The sequence below is a fragment of the Prionailurus bengalensis genome, chromosome C1 (assembly GCF_016509475.1).
Source record: "Prionailurus bengalensis isolate Pbe53 chromosome C1, Fcat_Pben_1.1_paternal_pri, whole genome shotgun sequence".
Taxonomy (NCBI): Eukaryota; Metazoa; Chordata; class Mammalia; order Carnivora; family Felidae; genus Prionailurus; species Prionailurus bengalensis.
In genome coordinates, this window is record NC_057345.1 from 20,959,163 (window position 1) to 20,983,417 (window position 24,255).

At 52.3% G+C, this 24,255-nt stretch overlaps 1 protein-coding gene across 1 annotated transcript; it reads left to right on the forward strand.

The window, feature by feature from the left end:
• Positions 1-522: 522 nt before the first annotated feature.
• On the forward strand, positions 523-23,908 carry SMPDL3B (sphingomyelin phosphodiesterase acid like 3B). The gene is made up of 8 exons (XM_043574213.1): positions 523-893; positions 9,132-9,345; positions 14,088-14,185; positions 18,162-18,305; positions 19,270-19,442; positions 20,289-20,469; positions 20,555-20,688; positions 23,353-23,908. Exons 1-8 carry the CDS (start codon positions 833-835, stop codon positions 23,716-23,718), a joined length of 1,371 nt encoding a protein of 456 aa, XP_043430148.1. The 5' UTR covers positions 523-832; the 3' UTR covers positions 23,719-23,908.
• Positions 23,909-24,255: the final 347 nt, after the last annotated feature.

Genomic DNA, 24,255 nt, shown 5'->3' on the forward strand with positions numbered 1-24,255 from the left:
GGCTAAACTGCATCTCGGGGCACCTGGGTGGCTCAGTCGGTTAAGTGTCTGACTTCAGCTCAGGTCACGATCTCACCGTCTGTGAGTTCGAGCCCCGCGTCGGGCTCTGTGCTGACAGCTCGGAGCCTGGAGCCTGCTTCGGATCCTGTGTCTCCCTCTCTCTCTGCCCCTCCCTTGCTCACACTCTGTGTGTGTCTGTCTCTCTCAAAATTGAACATTAAAAAAATATTTTTAATAAATAAATAAACTGCAGTCCACTGGTTTCCCTCTCCCTGTTGAAGGCAGGGGCTGTCCTGGGTCCCTTCTGTCTCCTGGGGACATGGGTTCCTGGAATAAATGAACGGATGACTCAGTCTTGGTTCTCTTGTGCTAGGGCATCTGGAGCTCCAGCTAGCAGTAAGTTCCTTTGATGGCAAAGGCCCTCCGTTTCATCCAGCTTTGTCTGTTCTGCTGAGGGTGGGGCAACGTAAAACCTCTGAAAGTAGGTGATATTTGCTGCTCAGTGGCTGGTGCCGAGTGAGTTTCCCGGAGAATCCAGTTACTGGCTGGACTGACAGGCAGGACAGGTGTGGCTTTCTACCCCTCAGAGTTCAAAGGCCTGGCTGGTGCATCTTCCTGGGCAAGCCCTGCTCACGCCCTTCGAGGCAAAGGCAGAAAAGCCAGAGGAGGCAGGGCCTCGGATGACTAGGCACACAGGGAAACAGGACGGGAACTTGTGCTCAGGCCCACGGCCAACAACATCTAGTTAGGAAGCCTGCAGTTTCAGTCACAGATTCGGGGGAGTCCTGTGGCTCCCGTGAAGTGAGCCCTAAAGACGAGGCGAGTCCCAAAGATGAGGCTGTTCAAGCTGCTGATTTTCTTGGCCCACTGGGGAGTCACCAGGGCTGAACCAGGTAGGTGCTGCAAATGCCTTTGATGCCTTTGTTTTGTACTATGAACTCGATCCTGGCTGCTGGGGACTGCTCACAGAGAGCTGAAAATGTTGCTAAAAATAGCAAGGCAGGAAGCTAGGGCAGGGAGGCCTGGGAGAGAGTCAGTGGGGGTGGGAAGGGGCTGCTCTTTGGGCCTGAAGATTTGAAGTGGAGGCGAGGGCTGGCCAGGGGAGGGACACTGGCTTCACTAAGAGATGTGGGCACATAAGAGCCAGCCATCTGGTAGAGGCAGAAGGTGGCGGGCAGATTCATGAATTCATTCGGCAAACGTTGGTTAAGGGCCTTTTGCATATCATGTACTATTCTAGGAACCAGGAATGGGACAGAAAGGAAAAGGAACAAAGCCGAGCCCTAGTGAAGCAGCCCTTCACCTGGGGAGAAACAGACCAAAAGACACACGAACAAGTAAATGCATGGTCTTCTAGGAGATAATAAGTGTTATGGCGAATAATAAAGCAGAATAAAGGGGTGGGAGTGGGGGATGGGGGTACTTATGAGTGGCCAGGAAGTGACATTTGGGTAGAGACCTGAAGCAGTGAGGGAGAGAGCTATATGGGCATCCAGAAGAACATTCCAGTAAGGGAGCTCACAAAGCACACAGGCCCTGAGCCTGATGCTCAGGTGATGCATATGAGGACGAGCACGGGGCCAGAGTGGCTGGGGCAGAGTGGGCAAGGTGAGTGGGAGAGATGAAGTTGGGGGCATGATGGGGGGAGGGAGGGCGCTGGGGGCTGGCGTCAGCTCACATATAAGCATGTAGACAATGTAAGGACTCAGGGTAGAATGGGACATCATTAGAGGGTTTGGGGAGAGCTGTGGGGTGACCTGACTTGTGTAGGTTTAAAAGAAAATTTTTTAATGTTTATATTTATTTTTGGGACAGAGAGAGACAGAGCATGAGCGGGGGAGGGGCAGAGAGAGAGGGAGACACAGAATCCAAAGCAGGCTCCAGGCTCTGCGCTGTCAGCACAGAGCCTGACATGGGGCTCGAACCCATGAACCATGAGATCATGAGCTGAGCTGAAGTCGGATGCTCAACCGACTGAGCCACCCAGGTGTCCCCGTCTTGTGTAAGTTTAAAAGGCTCCCTGGGCTGCATGTTGAGAGGAGACAGCAGTGGGGTGAAAGCAGGGTCCCAGTGTGCCCGAGACTTGTCTAGTTTTAGCACCGGAAGTTCAGTGACCTGGACGCTCCCTCAGTCCTGGGCTCCCTGGTAAAAGAGAAGCAGCCAAACCCATGGGGGGCTGTTGCCATCGTCCCCGTGAGAGGAGGTGGAGGCTCCCCGGGGCGGTAGGAGCAGGGGTGGTTGGAGACGGTGTGATTCTGGACAAAACTTGCTGGCAGACGGTGGGGGTGACAGAAGGACTCTGGGGTGACTCCAAGATTTTTGTCTCAGCAGCTGTGAGGACCGAGTTGTCATTGGCTGAGGTGCAGCAGGAGGGGGTGGCAGGTTGATTAGGGATGTGTCCAGTTGGGGATGCCCGTTAAGGATTTCCACGCGGTGGAAGAGGAGTCGGTGGGCCGGCTGGACTTGGAATTTTCCTTAGGATCCTAGATTGCCCTTTCCGGGAGTCCTCGGACGGGACCTTAGAGGTGACCCTCCACCCTTTCTGTCGCTGCAGAAACTGAGGCTGAAAGGGGTCAGGGCTCTGCTGGTGGCTTGCTCGGTGGAGCTCAGTTCTCCCAGGCTGGAGCTGCTAGGTGCTCCCCTGGTCAGTGCATGTCCCCAGACCCTACCCAGGAGCAGCTGGGAGCCCTGGCAAAGCACTCTGCTGGTGTGGCCGCATCCCAGAGGCCAGCGAGGAGGAGCACGGGGCCTGGGGCCGGAGACCAGAGCGAGACGCCTGAGAGGGACTTGGCTCTAAAAGCTCTGACCTCAAGGAGGAAGTGTCGCCGGGATGAGCGCCGACGGTGTGTCATTCCCTGTGAGGGCAACGTGTCCGGGAGACGCTGAGTGGCAGTCCTCCTTTGACCCTGCTGGGGGACTCCGGGCCCTGCCAGTCTGACCGGAGGGCGGGAATGGTTGCAAGGATCTCTCACTCTCTCGCTCTTTCACTCTTCTTTTCTTTTCTTTTCGAAAGTGTTTTAATGTTTATTTTTGAGAGAGAGAGAGAGAGAGGGAGAAGGAGAGAGAGAGAGAGAGAGAGAGAGAACGAATGGGGGAGCGGCTGAGAGAGAAGGAGACACAGAACTGGAAGCAGGCTCCAGGCTCTGAGCTGTCAGCACAGAGCCCAACACCGGGCTCGAACCCATGAATGGTGAGATCATGACCTGAGCCGAAGTCGGACGCTCAAGCACCCGACTGAGCCACCCTGGCGCCCCTCTTTCTCTTTTAAATGTGCTTCCTTGGAAATCCAAATGCCAGTGGGCACCCCACAGCCCAGCGTCCTAGTGGCTAAAATGGATCTCCCCGCCCCACAAAGGCACTAAGATGTTCATTGCAGCGTTGTTTATACTGACAGCGGTAATGGAATAGCTGAAGAGATTGTGGAAAACACCACCCGGTGGAAGAGTTTTAAGGCGTCACAGCAAAACTGAGAACAATAGGGATATTTATCAAGTACTTGTATGCCAGGCACTGCTGAAATTGTTACATAATACCCTCACAGCAGCCTTGTCAGGTAGGGATTATCAAGGTCACGGAGCCTCAGAGAAGTTAAATGACCAACCCAAGGTTACACGTGTAGTAAATGTCCGAGTTGGGACATGAACCCAAGCAGTACAACGTCACTCTGTTTATAAAATAATGCTATGTCAAAACAAAGAGACACTAAAGCAAAGAGCCAAGAAGAGCTAACATTTATTTTCTGAGACTTAGGAGGGGCCAGGCTGATGCTAGCGGCTTATCAGCTGTCCTTTCAAAACCCACTTGAAAAATGAGAGAAGGGGCGCCTGGGTGGCGCAGTCGGTTAAGCGTCCGACTTCGGCTCAGGTCGCGATCTCGCGGTCCGTGAGTTCGAGCCCCGCGTCGGGCTCTGGGCTGATGGCTCAGAGCCTGGAGCCTGTTTCCGATTCTGTGTCTCCCTCTCTCTCTGCCCCTCCCCTGTTCATGCTCTGTCTCTCTCTGTCTCAAAAACAAAAAAAAGTTAAAAAAAAAAAGAAAAAAAAGAAAAATGAGAGAAGAAAAACCTCATTTGGTTTTTATAGACCCTATAAAGCAGGTACTATTACCATTATGCCCATTTTGCGGATGAGGAAAATGAGACTCAGAGGAGGCTCCACACTTGCCCAAGGTCCCACAGCTAGGAAGTGGCAAGACCAAGTCCGTACTCAGCTGCCTTACACAGTATGCCCTTGGAAGGGTCCTCTTGGGATGGTGGGTTTTATAGGTACTATTCTTTTCTCTTTTCTCCAAACTTTCTGGAATGTATACATCTATACTTTAAAAAACAAAATTACATTTTATTTTATTTTTTAAGTGTATTTATTTATTTTGAGAGACAGAGACAGCGCAAATGGGGGAGGGGCAGAGAGAGAGGGGGGTGGGGACAGAGAATCCCAAGCAGACTCCACACTGCCAGAGCGGGGCCGGAAGCGGGTCTTGAAACCACGAAACCGTGAGATCATGACGCGAGCTGATACAGAGTCAGATGCTTAAGTGACTGAGCCACCCAGGTGCCCCCAAAATGACATTTTAAAAGAATTCCACAGTACCGCTAGGTTTTTTCAGAGTCCAAATCTTTCCTCAAGTGCAGAGAACTTTGAGACACCCAATCGGAGAGCAATCATACCTGCTCTGTCTTGAACTGTGGGGTTCCTGCTTGCAACTTCCTTAGCGAAGAGCTTGGGTGGGGTGCCTGCTCCCTGGCTCTGTCTCCTCCCATGTAGCCCCCGTGCAGCACGGCCTTGTCTTTCAGCTTCATTGTTTAAAAAATAAATGGTAGAGACACACTCTTTGATTTGTATTTTAGAGAGTGAGAGAGTGCATGAGCGGGGGAGAGGGGCAGAGGGAGAGAGAGGGAGAGAATCCTAAACAGGTTCCATGCTCAGCACAGAGCCCCATGCGGGACTTGATCCCATGACCCTGGGATCATGACCTGAGCTGCAATCAAGAGTCGGATGCTCAACCCACTGAGCCACCCAGGCGCCCCTATCCTTCAGTTTCTAATTGCAGAGAAACAGTCTCTTTCAGTATGGGTTAGCATGATAGGAAAACATTTCCTTCAAGAGTAAGCCTAGGGGGCTGTCATGAAGAGAGAGCAATTTATGTACTTACCACAAGGGGTCCTAAATGTTGGATTTAACAAGGGAACCCTCTGTGTTTTGGAGGGCCTCGGTTTCCAGAGGAGGAATTATAATGGAAATGTTTGGGGTCGATGCTTAGGGTCAAAAACAAAGGACTAAAATAGGGACCACGATCATCTTGTGGTGTGGGTTATACACAATAATAATAGCATTAGAACTGGCAGGGCCTTCGGATAACCTTTGTGCAATATTCTCATCTTATGTTTGAGGAAACAGAGGTTCCAGAAGAGAAGAAAACCTGAGGCCTGAGGGGCAGAGTGGCCCAGGGAATGAGCACAGGCTGGCTTGTCCACCACATGGCCGGGTGCCATCCGAGCATCAAGAGTTGGATGCTTAACCGCCTGAGACACCCAGGCGCCCCTCCATGACGTTTTAATTAGAGCTTAATTCCTCACAGTCTGTGGCTAGTTCCATAGAAGCCTGTGGTTTCCACCCTTTTGTGGCAACATACATGTTTTATAAAAGCCATCTGTTGGAGGCTCCGAGTCAACATTGTGCCTCAGCTTTGGAGTCAGAGAGGGCTGGGTTTGAGCCTCAGTTTCCTCATCTGTGAAACGGGCATAAGAATCCCACCTCACAGGATGGCGGCAAGGATGAAATGAGTTGAGCATGTAAAGGGCACCTGGCTAACATTCTTTGAGTCTCACTAGTCCCGTCATCTTCCTCGCAGCCTTGCTCACCGATTGAACATCTATTCGGGCATCTTCCACATCCCAGGCACTGCTCGAGGTGCTGAGGACACAGAGGTGAACAAGACAGGCTGCATCTCTCACGGAACTGACAGAGTAGACGGGGAAGGTGGATGATACACAAGTCGATAAGCTCATTTCATTATGTGAGAGTGTTCTGAAGAAACTAAAACTGAGGGAGGCGATAACTAGTGACCAGACGGGTGGTGGGGGATGGAACTTGAGAAAAGGTAGTCAAGGAAGGCTTCTTTGAGGTGGTGACCCTTGGGCTGAGGCCTGAATGAGGAGGACAAAGCAGCCATGCGGGCAATGACCTGGGGAAGACAGGGGAAGGCTGCAGAGAAGCCAGAAAGAAGCCAGAAAGAGGCCCTACGAGGCGAAAGAGTGGGGTGAGTTCTTTTGTGTGAGGTCTGTGTGATTTACTTCCACAGTGAAGACACCAGAGCCCAAGGAGGTGGAGCCCCCTGCTCTCTACGCCATTCCTTCCACCATCCTGGCCTCTCCTGGAGTCAGGCCTCCGGGGCACGTGCATGTACACACACACACACACACACACACACACCACGAGGAATGCCAGGGAGGCTTGAAGGAGTTTCAGTTCTACCCTCTGACTAGACCAGAGCTCATGGGAAGGGAGCTTGTGGGAAGAGAGAAACCAACAGCTGACCCGAGAGCCTGTCAGCAGACTGGAGTTTCTGAAGTGAAGCAACTTTCACTGAGTTCTTTGAGGGATGACATCAAAAGGGCAGATCTGCTCCCTGTTGATGGTTAGCGGAAAAGAGCCGGCTTGAGGCAGGGGAATGGTCTCTGCATGGTCTTGGGCGGGGCGGGGGTGGGGGTGGGGGGGGGGATCACGCTCCAGCGAGAAGGGCAAAGGGCCTCTCACTGCGTCCCACCCGGTCAGTCCCGTCTCCGGCTTGGAAGCGGATGTGACCCCCCTTTCAGTCTCTGTGCAGGGGCTCAGGAAAGCCCACCAACTCTGCCCATTTACTAGTTGAAACGGGGCAGTTTCTTTCCTCTGGCTTGGGATTTTGTCTCTGTAGGAGTAATTTCACATGCAGTCATGGCCTGTGTAACAAGTTTAAGTTGCCCCCATTAGAAACAAAGACTCTCAGTTTGGGTAAAGAATAAACATGCAGGCATAGACTGCAAAAGACTACAAGAAGACATATCTAAAATAAAAAGGCATCGGTTTTACCCTGTTAGCAATCACATCTTCCTGGGAGAGAATCAAGAGACGCAGGACCTCCACCATTTACCGTGTGATCTCAGGCAGGTTGACCTCTGAGCCTTAGTTTCCTGATCTGCAAAATGGGGGTGGTGATCAATATAGGTGACCCTTGAAGAACACAAGTGCGAACTGTAGGTCCACTTACATACAGATTTTTTGATACAGTATTTCCTCTTCCTTATGATTTTCTTAATAACACTTTTTCTCTAGCTTACTTTATGGTACCAATACAGTATATCATATATATATGTAACATACAAAATAAGTGTTTATAAACTGTTTATGTTATCAGTAAGGCTTCTGGGGTCAACAGTATAGGCTATTAGTAGTTAAGTTTTGAGGGAGTCATAGTTATGCACAGATTTGTGACTGAGGGAGGGTCGGTGCCCCTAACCTGCACTGTCCAAGGGTCAACTGTACCTGCAGGGCTCTGGTGACTATGTAATGACCTTGGGAGGGATCAAGATTTAATCAGTCATTTGCACCTTAGTATAAGTAAGCTTCTGATCCTTTCCTGGGACCAGGTTTAGATAAGGAGAGGTGAGAAGTCATTGAGAGAGAGGATCAGGGGCTGGACTTGACCTTCGGATCTCTCCTAGAGCCACACTGAATGCCCTGTGGCTTGGGTGGTGCCCCGGCCATCCAACCATGAAAGCTGCAGAAGCTGGGGCTCCCAGGCTGACCCAATTTCCTGGGCTGGGGGCAGGGCGGGGGTGGGGGGGTGGGTACGACTATTGGCATTAAATGACACAGGAAATGGAGGAGGAAGCGACAGCAATGGTGGAGGGTGAGGAAATTCCAGGCTTTAGGGCAGAGCCCAAACCTGTTCCATAAGCCTCCTCGAAACTACTTATCCATTGTGCCGTGCTGGGTACAGATGACAAATCCGCCCCGTGTAGCTCGTTTTCTTTGTTGGGACTCCTTTCTCTCGATCGCACCGAGAGATTTTTTTTTTTTTTTTGAGGTTTTATTTTTAAGGAATCTGTGTACCCAACACGGGACTCATTTACAACCCCAAGATCAAGAGTATCTCTATCTACCGCCTGAGCCAGCCAGGCTCCCCTCACACCAAGAGGTTTTCTGGCATCTCAGCCGCCCTTAGTTGGCTGAGACCAGGTTTCAGTTGACCACTTCAGGGCCACTCCCAGCTGCATCCAGAGCCACTAGGTACACACACCAGAAACTCGGCCCAATCTGAAGGAACATTCCTTCTTTTCTCGCCCGGCACTGCTGAGCTGCATCTCCACACATGTCCCCCAGGCTTTCGCTAATTAGCGAGATCTTACAAGGCAATTGGTGTGTAGACTTTCTCCCAGCCCAGATTTTCGTCTGTATTTCTCTGGAGCATGAGAAGATCTGCCTCTGGTTCTGGGCTCAGAAAGGTGAAGCAACTCACCCAAGGTCACACAGCTTTTATGTGGCTCCAGAGCCTGAGTGCTTATCCATGACACTCCCCAAAGTTTGCTCTTTTTTTTTTTTATTTATTTTTGAAGGAGAGAGAGAGAGAGACAGAGCACGAGTGGGGGAGGGGCAGAGAGAGAGGGAGACACAGGATCCGAAGCAGGCTCCAAGGCTCTGAGCTGGCAGCACAGAGCCCGATGCGGGGCTCGAACTCACAAACCGCGAGATCATGACCTGAGCTGACGCTGGACGCTCAACCGACTGAGCCACCCAGGTGCCCCTCCTCAAACTTTGCTTTAAAACAGGCACTCTGCTTAGAACTAACTCCCAAAGGATTCTTTGAGGGTCACGAAGCCCAATCCTTCACGCTGCTGCTGGGTCCCCTGAGGTGGGGAGATGGGGAAGGTCAAAGGTCACAGGGCAGGGACAGAGCCAATCTTTTTCTCTCCTACTCTCAGTGCCTCCCTGGGCAAAGTCAGACCTGTGGCTCTTTTTCTCTGAACGCTGGCTTCAGAGGAAACTTCATTTCACGTTTACAGCTTGCTCTCTCCCAGCCCAGGGTACCCCTGGGCGTCTTCGCCATCCAGGCTCAGGGAGGGACCAGTATTGAAGAGGGTCTCCTTTCCTCTGCAGGGAAGTTCTGGCACATCTCGGACCTGCACCTTGACCCTGACTACAAGGTATCTGAAGACCCCCTCCAGGTGTGCCCATCAGCTGGCTCCCAGCCGGTGCCCAATGCAGGCCCCTGGGGTGACTACCTCTGCGACTCTCCCTGGGTCTTCATCAACTCCTCCATCTATGCCATGAAGGAGATCGAGCCCAAGCCAGACTTCATCCTCTGGACCGGGTAAGAGCAGTCACAAGAGCTAGCCTTCACCTGCCGGCCTGGCACCCTCCCCACACTATCTCCCTTTGGCCTCTCACCAGCCCTGATTCGGAGTCTACGAACCTAAAGCTCAAAGTTACGAAACTTGCTCAAAGGACTCAAAGTTACGCAACTTGCTCAAAGGACTCTTGGCCTGGCTGATCCCAAAATTTGTGCCCTTGACTCTGTGTCTCCCAGACTTAGCAGAGCGCAGCTCACTCTGAGGCTGGGGACAGTCATGGCACATCTGGGTATGTGGACAGCTATTGGATTTTTTTAAAATTTTTTATTTGAGAGAGAGGGAGAGAGAGAGAGAATCCCTGTACTCATGTGAGTGGGGGAGAGGGACAGAGAGGGAGAGAGAGAGAGAGAGAGAGAGAGAGAGAGAATCCCAAGCAGGCTCCACACTCCGTGCAGAGTGCTGGGGCTTGATCCCACAACTCTGGGATCATGACCTGAGCCAATATCAAGAGTTGGATGCTCAACGGACTGAGCCACCCAGGCGCCCCAAGAGTTCCTGGATTTTAAGTCAGGTGGACAAACACTGGGGCCACTCGCACCGGTGTTTGGGGACTCCAAGCCCTAGAGATCCAAATGCAGGGAGGGAAGAAGGTAGAGGTGAGGAGGGAGCAAAAGGCAAGCTGAGGACAAAGCGCAAGGTAACACCCCAGAACCCTATTCCTGCCCCCAGGTGGGATATGTGTGACATTCTCAGGCTCCTGGCTGTCCAAGAATGAAGGAAAGGGAAAGGAAAAAACAAGTGGTTAACTGATAGAGATCACAGTCATGCGGGACATGGGTCTCCATCGGTTTGCAACTGTTTTAATGATTTATTGTGTTTTTTAATTTTTAAAAAATCTTTAATGTTTATTTATTTTTGAGAGAGACAGAGAGAGACAGAGTGCGAGCAGGGGAGGGGCAGAGAGAGAGAGGGAGACACAGAATCCGAAGCAGGCTCCGAGCTCCAGGCTATCGGCACAGAGCCCAATGCGGCGCTCGAACTCACGAACCGTGAGACTGTGATCTGAGCCGAAGTCGGACACTTAACCGACTGAGTCAGCCAGGAGCCCCTGGCTTTATGTTTTGTAAGAAAAAAAAAGCAATCTTATCAATAATCAGACCCCACTTCCCCGCAGAAACCTATAACTCAATTTCCTGGAGCCCTAACATCACCCTCTCCTCCATAGGATAGAAAATCTTACATAACCAGTCGCTCCTCACAACCCCAGTGCAGCTGTTTTTGCCCACAGGTCCTGTCCCTGTACCCTAATAAAACCACCCTCTTTGCACCGAAGATGTCTCAAGAATTCTTTCTTGGCCGTGGGCTCCGAACCCTGCTCCTTCCAGCCACATCAGAGAGCCTGAGAGTGGTCTGGCATTGGGACCAAGCGTCCTGGCTGCCCTGGCCCTGGAGGGTTCTCACTGGTCAGACTGTTCCGCCCGAAGATAGCGCGTGGGGTGATTTCTGCTCAGCCAGACTCCATTTCTGCTTCTTATCCAAGGACGCTGCCGTGAGTCCTCCAACTTCCCTTAGCACTGGCGGTCCTTGTCACTCGAGGTCCACCCTTCACTCACCGGCTCCTTTCTCCCTCCCTTGGTAGGTCCGCCTGACTTGTGTTCAGCCCCCGGGGTAGACACTTGGGGAGCTGAGATGATAAGACCTGGGCTGGCCTTCGAGGAGCTCACTGTCCTGGGGCGATGCAGACGAGTCCACTGGACCACCGTATCCCAGCAAGGAGAGAGGGTCACTGGGGGATGCGGGAGCTTCGCAGGGCACCTGATTCCATCTGGCAGGATCGGGGAGGACTTCTCACAGGAAGTGGTATCCAGGGAGCTGGTGAAGAAGGCTGGCAGGAGCTCTGACCTCTTGCTCCCTCTTTCAGCCTCAATGGACACTTCTACAGGGCAGGATCAAACCCATGATGCCCTCAGCTGTCCTTTAGTGTGGCATGGGAGTGACCAGGAATGACCCTCAGATGGACCCTGTGGTTGGTGGGGGGGGGGGCAAAGCTAGACACTTAAGAAATGTGACAGGGTCGTGGCGTCTGGGTGGCTCAGTCGGGTAAGCGTCCAACTCTTCGTATCGGTTCAGGTGGTGATCTTGCGGTCGTGAGATCAAGCCCCATGTCAGGCTCCACAGTGAGCATGGAGCCTACTTGGGATTCTCTCTCTCCCTTTCTCTCTGCCCCTCCCCTGCTTGCACACACTCTCTCAACATAAATAAATAAATAAATAAATAAACTTAAAAAACAACAACAAAAAAGAAATGTGGCAGTGTCTCAGGGCAGTCCTGGGCAGCTCAGGAATCAGTCTAAGAAGAGAGTGGGCTTTAAGCCATGACCTTGAACTCTTGCTCCCAAGAGGCATCTGGCTCCGGGAGCCTCTGCTCTGAATTCTCTGAAGAGGAGCTGTGGGAGGGATGTGCAACATTCTGAAAGATGTGAGCCCTCTGGGAAAGGTGACTACTTTGGGAAATTCTGACACTTTACCAGAAACAGGATGTTTCCGGGAAACCTCTGGGACCTTTTATAATTCAATTTCTAAAAAGTTTGACTTCCCTGGGCAAGTTGCCATCCCTTAGGGGTAATCTGTAGAAACTGGAAGTGTTTTCTTTCTTTCTTTCTTTCTTTCTTTCTTTCTTTCTTTCTTTCTTTTTTAATGTTTATTTAGTTTTGCTTTCTTTTTAATTGTTTTTTTAATGTTTATTTATTTTTGAGAGAGAGAGACAGAGCGTGAGTGGGGGAGTAGCAGAGAGGGAGACACAGAATCCAAAGCAGGCTCCAGGCTCTGAGCGGTCAGCAGAGATCCCGATGCGGGGCTCGAACCCAGGAACCGTGAGATCATGACCTGAGCCGAAGTCGAATGCTCAACCGACTGAGCCACCCAGGCGCCCCTGTTTATTTAGTTTTGAGAGGGAGAAAGGCAGAACATGAGTGGAGGAGGGGCAGAGAGAGAAGGAGACGCAGAAATCCGAAGCAGGCTTCAGGCTCTGAGCTGCCAGCACAGAGCCCTACTCGGGGCTCGAACCCCTGGGCCGTGAGATCATGACCTGAGCTGGAAGTCGGATGCTTAACGGCCTGAGCCACCCAGGCGCCCCAAGAAACTGCAAGTGTTTTCTAAAAGAAAGAATTAGATCCTCCAAACTAGGGACAAATAAAAAAGGAACTTTGTTCTGATGACTCTGGACCCCTGGCCTGTCCCTGGGGAAGACAGGGCCGAGAGGTTCCTCCTGCAGCCCTGAGGAGGGTGTCAGGAATGCAGCAGGGTGTGATGAATGTAAGCGTGGACCCTGGAGCCAGTCTGACTAAACTCAGACCCTGGGTCCACCAGTTTCTCGCTCTATACCCTTGGGCAGGATTCTCCACCTCTCTGTGCCTGGATTCTTTATCTGTCAAACAGGACTAACAACAGAACTCCCATTGTAGGATTATCGATGGGAAGCCCACGGGGATGTGGGTGTCACACACAGAAAGCCCCTGGCACAAAGTAAGCCACGGTGAGCTGTTAGCAACGGTAGCAGTACTATTAATTAAGCTACTTAACTTCTCCGGGGATGGGGGGCGGTGGGGAGGGGGCGGAGGGCACCTGGGCAGCGGCTGCCTCACCCTGGCAGGTCCAGCAGGGTCCTCAGGCTTTAGATTGTGGGGGCTCCGACCCATCCCCTAACCTGCCTTTCCCCATTCTCCTCCCTGCTCCCTGGCCTTGCTGTGTATTTCTAACTTGGATCCAGGGATTTAGGTCAGCCGAACGAGGGACAGAATGGTCCTGGGGCAGATCCTGGATCTGCCGTAGAGTAGATTTGAACTCTGAAGCCAGCTCCAAACTCCTGAGAACCCTTCAGGGAACAGGGCGGGACTCAGAGATGATTTTTCCACCCCGAGCTTCCTGGGGGCCTGCAAGATGGGACTGGAACTCTCAAGCTTCCCTCTTTAAATAATAATTACAAGTGAGCAGCTACTATTCTACATTTTATTTTGTATTTATTATTATTTTTTTTTTTTTAAGAGAAAGGAAAACAAGGGCGCCTGGGTGGCTCAGTAGGTTGAGTTCCGACTCTTTGATTTCAGCTCAGGTCATGATTCCAGGGTCGTGGGATGGAGCCCTGTGTTGGGCTCTGCACTGAGCATGGAACCTGCTTGGGATTCTCATTCTCCCTCTCTCTCTCTTTCTCTCTGTTCCTTCCTTGCTTATGCACGCACGCACATTCTCTCTCTCTCTAAAAATAAATAAGCTTAAAAAAAAACCCAAAAAGCAGAAGTTTAAAAAAAAAAGAAGATAAAGGAAAAGACTTTCCAAGTTAGGAGAGCTGCCCAGGAAATATGCCCTTTATAAGGTAGAAAATGGTCCCACCAGTCTACATTATATATATATATATATATACACACACACACACACACACACACACACATATATAATTTTTCCCCCTTTAATAAAGTCTCATGAAAATCTAGGAGTAGTACCATTATCTTCCCTATTTTACAGACGACATAATGGAGGCTCAGAGAGGTTAAGCAACCAGCCCAGGGACCCACAGCAGGTCAACGGCAGAGCCCAGGTTTGAGCTCCGTCTTGCGTGACCCCCAGCTCCAGCCTGGCCCTTCCCTCTCAGGGGATGCCTGAGGGCCAGTTCCACAGCCTCTTTTCTCACGGCTGGGCTGTCCCTTCCTTTTCTCGTGCCCCTTCCTGAGCTGCCCACACCAAACCGGCTCGATGGTGTTTTCCAGTGACGACACACCTCATGTGCCCAATGAGAGGCTGGGAGAGGCAGCCGTGCTGGGAATTGTGGACCGCCTGACCAGGCTCATCAGAGAGGTCTTTCCAGGTAAGACTCTGTCATTCGTTCCCCTGAAGCAGTTCCGGAACCCCAGGTAGTGTCCGGCACGGTGGGAGAGCGACAGCAGCAAGATGTGGAGGAGCGACCTTCAACCACGGGCAGCACTGGCTGCTGGCCGAGTCCCCGGCGGGGCACTTCACGGCGATTGATTATTTCTTCCCTTCCAACAACGCTGCAAAGAACGTGAGACATCACTGGCCTGTGTTTACACGCAGCATCCCATTAACAGAAATGCCTGACATTTCGCTGCCTTCTGCCCTTGCCTGTTTAACACAGACTCACGGCCCCTTCTCAGGGCATCTACGGTTACATACGGGCACGGTTCCCAGGAAGTCTCACGGGGACTCGCAGAGAGCCCTATGTCCTGTGGTGGCCCCAGGGCTGCCATCCACTGCCCTGAAACCATCCTGGCTACAGGGGCCTCCGGGAGATGCTGGGCTCCAGCTAAGGTGCTGTCCTTGGGCTTCTAGGGCTTTCAGAGCCTAGGAGCGCAGGCAGAGCTGTGAGTGATGATGGCAGCAGTCCCATGGAACATGACAAGGAGAATGGGATCCGCATCCCTCACCTAATGGACCCTGAAAATGTTTTTAAGCAGCCTGTGCCAAACACGAGGTCCTGGGGGCTGAATCGGGCTCTCGGGCTGCCAGCTGGGGACCCGTGAGAGCAGCCCACTAGCCCCCCACTCCCTTCCTTTGGGTTCTGGTACAGCTGCATCCTCTAAAGGCCTTAGTCATGGGTCCCCAGGACCCAGATATGGGCTAATGATGATACAAATAAATATGGCAGCAGCAGCGACTACACGTATCTATGCATCCAGTGCTACGTGTCAGGCACTGTTCTAAGAACATTATATGCTTTAGCTCCTTGCGATAATCCTGGAGGGACGTGCTATTACTGTTTCAACTTTCCCGGGGAGAAACGTGAGCCTCCGAGTCAAGTAAACTGGTCAAGGTCACGTGGCAAGGGTGAGGACACAAATCCAGCTCTGAGCGCCACTCTTATCCACCACTGCCACTGCCACTCCAGGAGGGGCCCTGTGCTGTCACCACCCCACATCTGTCCTCCAGGCAACCTTTCTGCCACCTTCTTCCCTCGACGGGGATCATTTTATGCAGCATGGTCTAGTTGTCTGGACGCATAGATGAGGAACCTATGGCTCAGAGCCAGTCAGTTCCCAGGGAGGGACTCAAACTCATCCAACCCTGAGCCCTCTTTCCTTGGCTCCCCACGCACTTCGGGAATAAAAGCGGAACGATGGCTGGGAAAATGCTTTCTAAGTATGAGTTAACACACAAACATAAGGTAGAAGATCCTCTAGCTTATAACACACTTGCACAGTTACTGAATTTCCTAATATTCCAGACGCTATCAACTGTAAGTCGCATCGTATTTTATGTATTGCCAAGGACAAAAACGCTGTTAATTCAAGTACGACAGTGCTTCCTCATGGCCTCAGTAAGTTACACTCCGCCTGTAGAGATGTTAAAATAGAACATACTAGAAGAGTTCAAATCAAATGGATCCCGCGACCCCTGGGATCGGGACCTGAGTCAAAATCAAGAGTCAGATGCTTAACCGACTGAGCCACCCAGGCGCCCCCGAGGCATTATCTGAGAATTACAGCAACACAGGTCAAGCAAGCACTCTCCGTTTTATTGGTAAATAAAGCCGGAGCACTGAGAAGTCAAGCAAATTGCTGCAGGGGAGGAAGGGACCGCAACTCCGGATTTCGGATCCACATCGTGTGTCATGCGTCCTTCCGGCCACGTGCCACCTGTGTTCCCCATCAGAGTCACTGTGAACCCCGGCCCCTCTCCTCCAGCATGGCTGAGTGGTGAATGCAGGTGCGCTGGGCCAACAGATCTCAGTCCCGATTCAGTCTCTGCCAGTTCCCACCGGGCAATGCCCTGGAGACTCAGTTTCCTCTCTCTGCAAACGGAGGAGAAGAACGGTACCTGCCCAGAAGGTTGTTGTCAGGATTAAGTAATCCACTCGCTCATTTAGTGAGTCAACAAATATTTATTGAGCATCTTATTCTTACTGTGAGTGAGATACCATTCTAGGGGGGAGGGAACTTGGCCAGGTTGTGCCCTCAGGGAGCTCGTGCTTGTCAGAAGCTTCTAACCGTGCCTGGCACAAAGAAGCAGCGAAGGAAGGAGAGAGTTCCTCCCTTCTCATCTGTTCTTAGAATTCCAGGGATTTGTGGGGTGTGGGGCATTTTTTTTTGAACGGCTTCTTTTTCTTTTTCTTCTTCTTTTCTGAGAGAGCACGAGAGAGTGTGCAGGAGGGAGGGGCAGAGAGAGAGAGAGAGAGAGAGAGAGGGAAAAAGAGAGAAACTTAAGCAGGCTCCGTGCCCAGTGCAGGGCCCGACTTGGCGCTTGATCTCATGACCGTGAGACCACGATCTGAAGCCTAAACCAAGAGTCGGATGCTCAACTGACCGAGCCACCCAGGTGCCCCTGAAATGGCTTCTGAAAGGCTGGTGGCGTTTGTGTTAAAGAGGCGAGGGTTTTCCAGGCAGGTACAGTGAGGGCTTCTGCCTTTGCAAACAATTCTTGATGGGAATTTTAGAACCTCCTCCTTCAGCAGACCTTTTAGCACTTTCAGATCTTGTAGGCTCTACCGCGCAAAAAGTCTCTGTGAAAATATCTCCCCAAGTGGGAACTGGAGGCTCCATCCTCCCTCATTGGTTCAAGGTCAGTCCCTGGGGAACGCCAGGCTAAAGGCAAAACCCTGCCCTGAGCTCACAGGGGTTTTTATTCGTTGTCAAACTTTTTTTGGTAATGTTTATTTATTCGAGAGAGAGAGAGAGAGAGACAGAGACAGAGACAGAACATGAGCGAGAGAGGGGCACAGAATCTGAAGCAGGCTCCAGGCTCCGAGCTGGGGCTCAAACTCAACAGCCGTGAGATCATGACCTGAGCTGAAGACACTTAACCGACTGAGCCACCCAGGTGCCCCGTGTTTATTGTGAAACTTTTTTTTTTTTTTTACGTTTTATTTTTATTTTTGAGACAGAGAGAGACAGAGCATGAACAGGGGAGGGGCAGAGAGAGAGGGAGACACAGAATCGGAAACAGGCTCCAGGCTCTGAGCCGTCAGCCCAGAGCCCGACGCGGGGCTCGAACTCACGGACCGTGAGATCGTGACCTGAGCCGAAGTCGGACGCTTAACCGACCGAGCCACCCAGGCGCCCCTATTGTGAAACTTTTATTGAGAAACTACTACTTGCCAGACACAGAAGTAAAATAAAAGCAAGAATGAGGCTACTTCTGGGGAGGAAATGAGTCTGATGGGCTCCCTCCCCACAGGAGTCATTCACAAGCCACTTCCTTTCCTTTCCTTCCCTTCCTTTCTTTCCACCCCCCACCCTGTTGTAGGCTTCTATTGCAAGTGGCTCTTCCCTTTTTTGTGACACCCTCACACCTCTAATTACTCAATACCTGTCAACCCCACTGCACTGCAAGACCCCTGGGACGGGGACTGGGTGCCTGGTTCCCAGATCTACATGAGGTGCTCGATAAGCACCCGTTGACTCACAAATGAGTGAAACTCCTAAGGCTCCCCGAGTGAACCAAACCCTTTCCCTGAAAGTCAGTGGGCCTGGAATCGACAAGAACAAGGAGCACTAAATTGCCAAGGGGCTGATAATGGATGTGAAGATTATTTAGGTCTTCTAGCCTTCTTCTTCTCATCCTCTGACGCTTCCTTCCGACCAGGGAACTTTATGCCGGGAATGGGGTTCGGAACTGGGATCAGAGAACTCACGGCTCTTCCTTCCCAGGTCTGAGCAACGTTCAGCCAGGTTCCACTGAATGCGGTTTTCTGCTTATCTCTGTATTTTCCTCATTTGTGCTACGGCGTGTCTCCGTCAGCGCGGACGGCTCCTCGCGGACCGAAAATGACTAACTCCACCAAGCGCTTTCACATAAATATGTTTCTATTTCTCTTTTTTCCCGCCCAGGTACTAAAGTCTACGCTGCTTTGGGGAATCATGACTTTCACCCCAAGAACCAGCTCCCAGCAGGGAGCAACAGCATCTATGATCAGGTGGCAGAACTGTGGAGGCCCTGGCTCAGTAACGAATCCATCGCTCTCTTCAAAGAAGGTACTAGCACCATCTGCAGCTATAAGCACTTACTTGTATGCCAAGGTCTGACTGAATTTGTCTTCAACACGACCCCGTGAAACAGGTACTGATTTTATCCCCATTTTATGGTTAAGGAGCCAGAGGCTTGAAGATGTCGATTCACTTGGCCAAGATCAGCCAGCTTAGAGATGGCCGACTCCAGTGCCCATACGCTCCACCCCATGGCGCTAGTGAGGATCATAAATGAATGTTTATTGAGCATATACTGTGTGCCAGGCACTTACTCTCAGCACATTCCGAGACTCCTCACAAAAACCCTAGGAAGGGGCAGTGACCTCCGGTTGAGGCCGGGTTTCCCATCCTTGGCACTGTTCACGCCTCGGGCCGGATAATTCACCGTGGGGGCCGTCCCGTGTGTTGTAGGGCGCATAGCAGCATCCAAGCCCTCTAACCACCGGATACCAGTAACACCCTCCACTGTGATAACCAAACATGTCTCCAGCCCCTGCCAAATGGTTCCTGGGGGACAAAATCAGTGGCTGAGAGCCACCGATCCAGAGACACAGCCAGCACAAGGTGACCCTGGCTTACTCTCTTCCCTGTCCTCAGTTCCAAATGGTGAAAACCCAACCAGAAGCCCGCGGGTTTAGTCCACAGAGATCAGCTTCTGGGACAGAGTGTTGAGTGAATGGGGTTGACAGCGGATCTGGAGGGACAAATGCTTCTTGCTGTTATGCACATTAGAGAGAGGAGGAAACCGAAGCACGGAGAGGTGAAGTAAACACTTTCTCACGCTGCACAGCTACTAACTGCTAGAGCCAGGACTTGAACCTAGGCTGGGTGCCTCCAGAGCCTCTGGTTTTACTCACCATGCCCCTCCTATGGGAAAGATGGGAAGGGAGGACGCAAGGGCAGGAGAAGGTGGGCACGGAGTGGAGGGCACAGAGGTCCCTTCAGATCCTCTCTGGCTGTGACGTCTTAGGTGCCTTCTATGCCGAGAAGCTGCCTGGACTGAGTGGGGCTGGGCGAGTCGTGGTCCTCAACACCAACCTGTACTACGGCAACAATGAGCAAACAGCGGGCATGGCCGACCCCGCTCGGCAGTTCCAGTGGTTGGAAGACGTGCTGACCAATGCATCCCGAGCTAAGGAAATGGTAACGGCTCCTGCCTCCACCTCCCACCTCTCTGGGGTCACTTCCTGAAGGAGTCTCCTGCCTCCACACAAACTCACCCAACCACTCAAGATGCCCCCATCACAGAGGGGTCCTTCATCAGCCTGGTACCAGGAGGCAGCTTTTTCCATCCACACAACAGCCTGTGAAAAAGAGTAAGACTATCCTAGGGGCCACCTGGGTGGCTCGGTTGGTTAGCGTCTGACTTTTCTGTTTTCTTCGTGTTTGTTTATTTTTGAGACAGAGGGAGAAAAAGACAGAGCATGGGCAGGGGAGGGGCAGAGAGAGAGGGAGACACAGAATCTGAAGCAGGCTCCAGGCTCTGAGCTGTCAGCACAGAGCCCGACGCGGGGCTGGAACCCACGGACCGTGAGATCATGACCTGAGCAGAAGTTGGACGCTCAACCGACTGAGTCACCCAGGTGCCCCAAGCGTCTGACTCTTGATCTTGGCTCAGGTCATGATCTCATGATTTGTGGGATCGAGCCCGTCATCGGGCTCTGTGCTGACAGGGTAGAGCCTGCTTGGGATTCTCTCTCTCTACTTCTCGCTCTGCCCCTCCCTGGCTTACACACTCTCTCTCTCTCTCTCTCAAAATACATAAATAGAAAAATAGAAAAGCGTACTCCAGGTGGCAGGCTTAGCACAGGCAAAGGCACACAGTGGAAAACACCAGGTGAAATCTTTGCTGGGTACCCAGAGTACCGGAATCTGCTTTGCAAGGGGTACCTTTGATCCTGTCTGCTTGCCTTTTGGGAGGCGGGCGGGCAGGCGTGAGGGGTCGGGGAGGGCATCCTTGAGCCCCTCCTGGGTACCCCTTCTGTGCAGGTGTACATTATTGGCCACGTGCCCCCAGGGTTCTTTGAGAAGACTCGGAACAAAGCTTGGTTCCGGGAGGGCTTCAATGAGGAGTACCTGAAGGTGGTCCGGAAGCACCATCGTGTCATCGCGGGGCAGTTCTTCGGTCACCACCACACTGACAGCTTCCGGATGTTTTATGATGATACAGGTACTCGGCGAGGAGGGCAACTGCCAGCCCAGCCCCCTCCTCCTCTTGCCAGCCTCTCTCAGTCCCACTGTCTCTCTCCTGAAAGGTGCCCCCATCAGCGTCATGTTCCTTACACCGGGGGTCACCCCATGGAAAACCACCTTACCTGGAGTGGTCAACGGGGCCAACAATCCAGGCATCCGGGTATTTGAATATGACCGAGCCACACTGAGCCTGCAGGTCAGGAGCCCTGCCTGGGTCTGTTGGGGCCAGAGGAGGAGGGTGGGGAGGGACCTGAATGTATCACTGCCTTGCCTAAGTCCTTCCAGGGAATCCACCTTCTTCTAGAGCTCAGGTTCAGAACCCCTGAGCCACCTCCAAATCCTGCAACCAAATCAGGTCAGTTTTTTGTCCCCAAATCTCCCTTCACCCTAGATCACATTCTCCAACTTGGCCTCCCTGCCTTTAGCCCTGCCCTGCTGTAGCTCGTCTGCTATATACTACAGAAGGAACTAATTTTTTTTTAAGTCCTTCTTGTCTCTCTCCTGCTCAAAAACCTTCAGTGGCTCCCCAGTGCCCATAAGATAATAAGCTGGATCTCCCTGGCTTGGTATTCAAGGCTTCCGACAGTCGTGACCTCATGCCCATTGCCCACCTCATGCCTATACCAACTAGGTCCCAGCCAAAGCAGGCCCCTAACTCAGCAAGCAACCCCTCATCTCCTGGGATGTGCTTGCGATTGTTGAAACAGCAAAGAAAGATTATTCCTTAATTTATTCAACAAAACATACCAAGCATCGACCGTGTTCCCTGGTTCCCAGGCCCTGAGTTCAGGAGATACATAAGTGAACAATAATAAAGTCACCACTCTCCTGGAGCTGACGTTCTTACAGGAGACACACAATAAATAAATCAGGAAAGCTAAGTGAGGCATGGAGAGGAGCGCTAAGGAGAAAACAGAGTGAGGAGGCCAGGGCGCCGGCGGTAGGGTATGTATGTATGCTGTGAGATGGGTGAGGCAGGGAAGGGTCACTGATAGGGTGACATTGGAATTCTGAGTAAATTGAGGGAGGGAACCACGTGAGCATGGGTGGGGGGCGGGGGGAAGGCGAGGAAAGAGCAAGTTCAGAGGCCCTGGGGTGGGAGTGTGCTCGGTGTGTTAGGGAAGAGCAAGGAGGTCTGTGGCTGCAGAGGAAGGTACAAAGGGAGAGTGGGAAGAATGAGGTCAGATCGTGTCAGCCATGAGTGGGACTCTGGATGTGAAGGGTTTGGAGCGGAAGAACTAAATATTCTGACTTGTAATTTTACAAAACCGCCACGTCTGCTATTCAGAGAACAGGCTTAAAGGGCAAGCAAGGGCAGAAATGGCGGTGGGGAGGGGGGGGGGATCAGTTAGGAGGTGACAACAATAATCCCTGAGAGGTGACGGTGCCGCGGGCCAGGGTGTGGCAGTGGGGCGGTGAGATGCCCCAGATCCTGGATGTGTGCCGAAGGCAGAGAAGACAGGATTTGCCGGTGGACTGGATAACAGTGTGACAGACAGGAGTCCCGGCTCTGGCCTCAGCGCCCGGAAGGGTGAAGCTGTCCTTCACTGAAATGGGATCACTGCACGAGGAACAGGTTTCAGAGGGAAGATCAGAAGTCTGGTTGGGGACCTGTTAACTTTGGGAGGTCTAGATGCCATCCAGGCAAAAGTGCCCAGGGAAGCGGCAGCAGGGTATTCAAGGAGCAGGCCCAGGAAGAGGTGGATATCGAGATTTAATCTGGGTGTTGAGAGAGGACATTTATAGCCAGGGGCTGGATGAGATAACGTAGGTCCTTGATTCCAGAGCAAATGTGTATGGAAAAGAGGTCTGAGGGCTTTTTTTTTTTTTTTTTTTTTTGAGGACTTTCAAGAGTATGGCCTGTTGTCCACATGGGCACTCAGAGGGCCTTAGCAGAGGAAAGAGGAATCACAGCCTGGTTCTTCGTCCCCCCTGCCCCCAACATACTCTACATCCTTCTCAGGGAGGGAGTCAGAGAGGCCTGGGTTTTCCACCACTCATGACATTTTTTTTTTTTTTTTTTACCTCTTTGGCCTCCGTTTATGGGGGTAACAGTACCTCACAGGGTTTGGAGAGGACCAAATGAAATAATGTAATGTGCCCAGGGGGAAGTTACCATCTATTCATAGCAGCTCCCCTTACCCCATTTCTAGTGACTTGAGGCAGGCCCACAAATTTAAGTGGAAAGCATTGGACAGATAAACCTTTCCAGATTCTAGTTCTGAAGATGCACTGGAGACCTAGGGGTCTTGAGTGTATCCCAAGCCCTCGGCAGCCACAATCCCATAACCTCGTTCAGCCAGGCACCCCATCCTACTTTTTATTTTATTTTTTTATTTTATTTTTGGGACAGAGAGAGACAGAGCATGAACGGGGGAGGGGCAGAGAGAGAGGGAGACACAGAATCGGAAACAGGCTCCAGGCTCCGAGCTATCAGCCCAGAGCCTGACGCGGGGCTCGAACTCACAGACCGCGAGATCGCGACCTGGCTGAAGTCGGACGCTTAACCGACTGCGCCACCCAGGCGCCCCACCCCATCCTACTTTTTAAAGTTGATTTTTATCCACTACTTCTATAAACATTTCCTGTGTATCTGGGACAGAAAACGCGTAGGCCGCAGGGTTAACAACCTGGATTCCAAACCTGCCACTGCTACTAAATACCCGTAGGACCCTGCCCAAATTAATTAAACTCTTTAGGACTCAGTTTCCTCATTTGTGAAATCGGGTATTAAGTGCAGGTACCTCGTCAGCAACAGCAGTCATAGTTACAAAGAGTCTGGGGGCAAATGCAAGGTGCAGGATTGGGGGGTGGAAGCTGAGGGCTGCTCATGGCCTACCCTCCTCCCTCCCTCCCCCAGGACATGGTGACCTACTTCGTGAACCTGAGCCAGGCGAACGAAAAGGGGATCCCGCTCTGGGAGCTTGAGTACCGGTTGACCGAGGCCTACGGGGTGCCCGACGCAGGCTCCCGCTCCATGCACGCGGCGCTGGGCCGCATCGCCAGCGACCCCGGCACGTTGCAGCGCTACTACGTCTACAACTCGGTCAGCTACGACAGGGAGGCCTGCGACCCGGCCTGCAGCGCCGAGCACGTGTGCGCGATGCGCGAGGTGGCCTTCGACGCTTACGCCGCCTGCCTGCGCGCCCCCGGAGCCGCGCTCGCGCCCCGGCTCGCGCTCCTGCTCGCGGCGCTGCTGGGCCTGCGCGCGCTGCCAGCGCCGTGACCTCGGGCGCCCGGCCGCCTGGCTCGCCCGTCCCTGGGGAGCACGCGGCCACACCTGCCCGGCGTCGGCAGAGTGAACTGGGATGGGGCAGGCGGATTGGGAAATGAACCTCCAAAGACTCCCGCGCAACCAGCCCCGCCCCCCTCCAGGACATTTTTCGTCCAAAAAACAATGCTCATCGAGCATCTTACTCTGTGCGTTTCTCTTAATATGTAAATAAGGTTTAATACAACTCCCTTGCACAGTTACCGCACGTCCTCCCCCGCCCCTTGTATTTGGATAATCAGAGCAAAACGAGCCTCCTGGAAGCCGAGTCTTGACCCCGTGCCCTCGTTCTCTCCCGCGCTCGTCCGAAGTCGAGGCCTCCTCAGTTCGCGAAGTCCCGCAATCGGGGATCGGAACAGGCCTTTATGTTTTGCAACTATGCGGAAGTGAGGGATCCCAGTTGTTGCTCGGGCGCTACTCTCCCGGCCATTTTTGTCATCTCGGGCCTCCTTTCGCCTCAACTGCAAAACGAGGCAATTAGAAGTTTGCTGA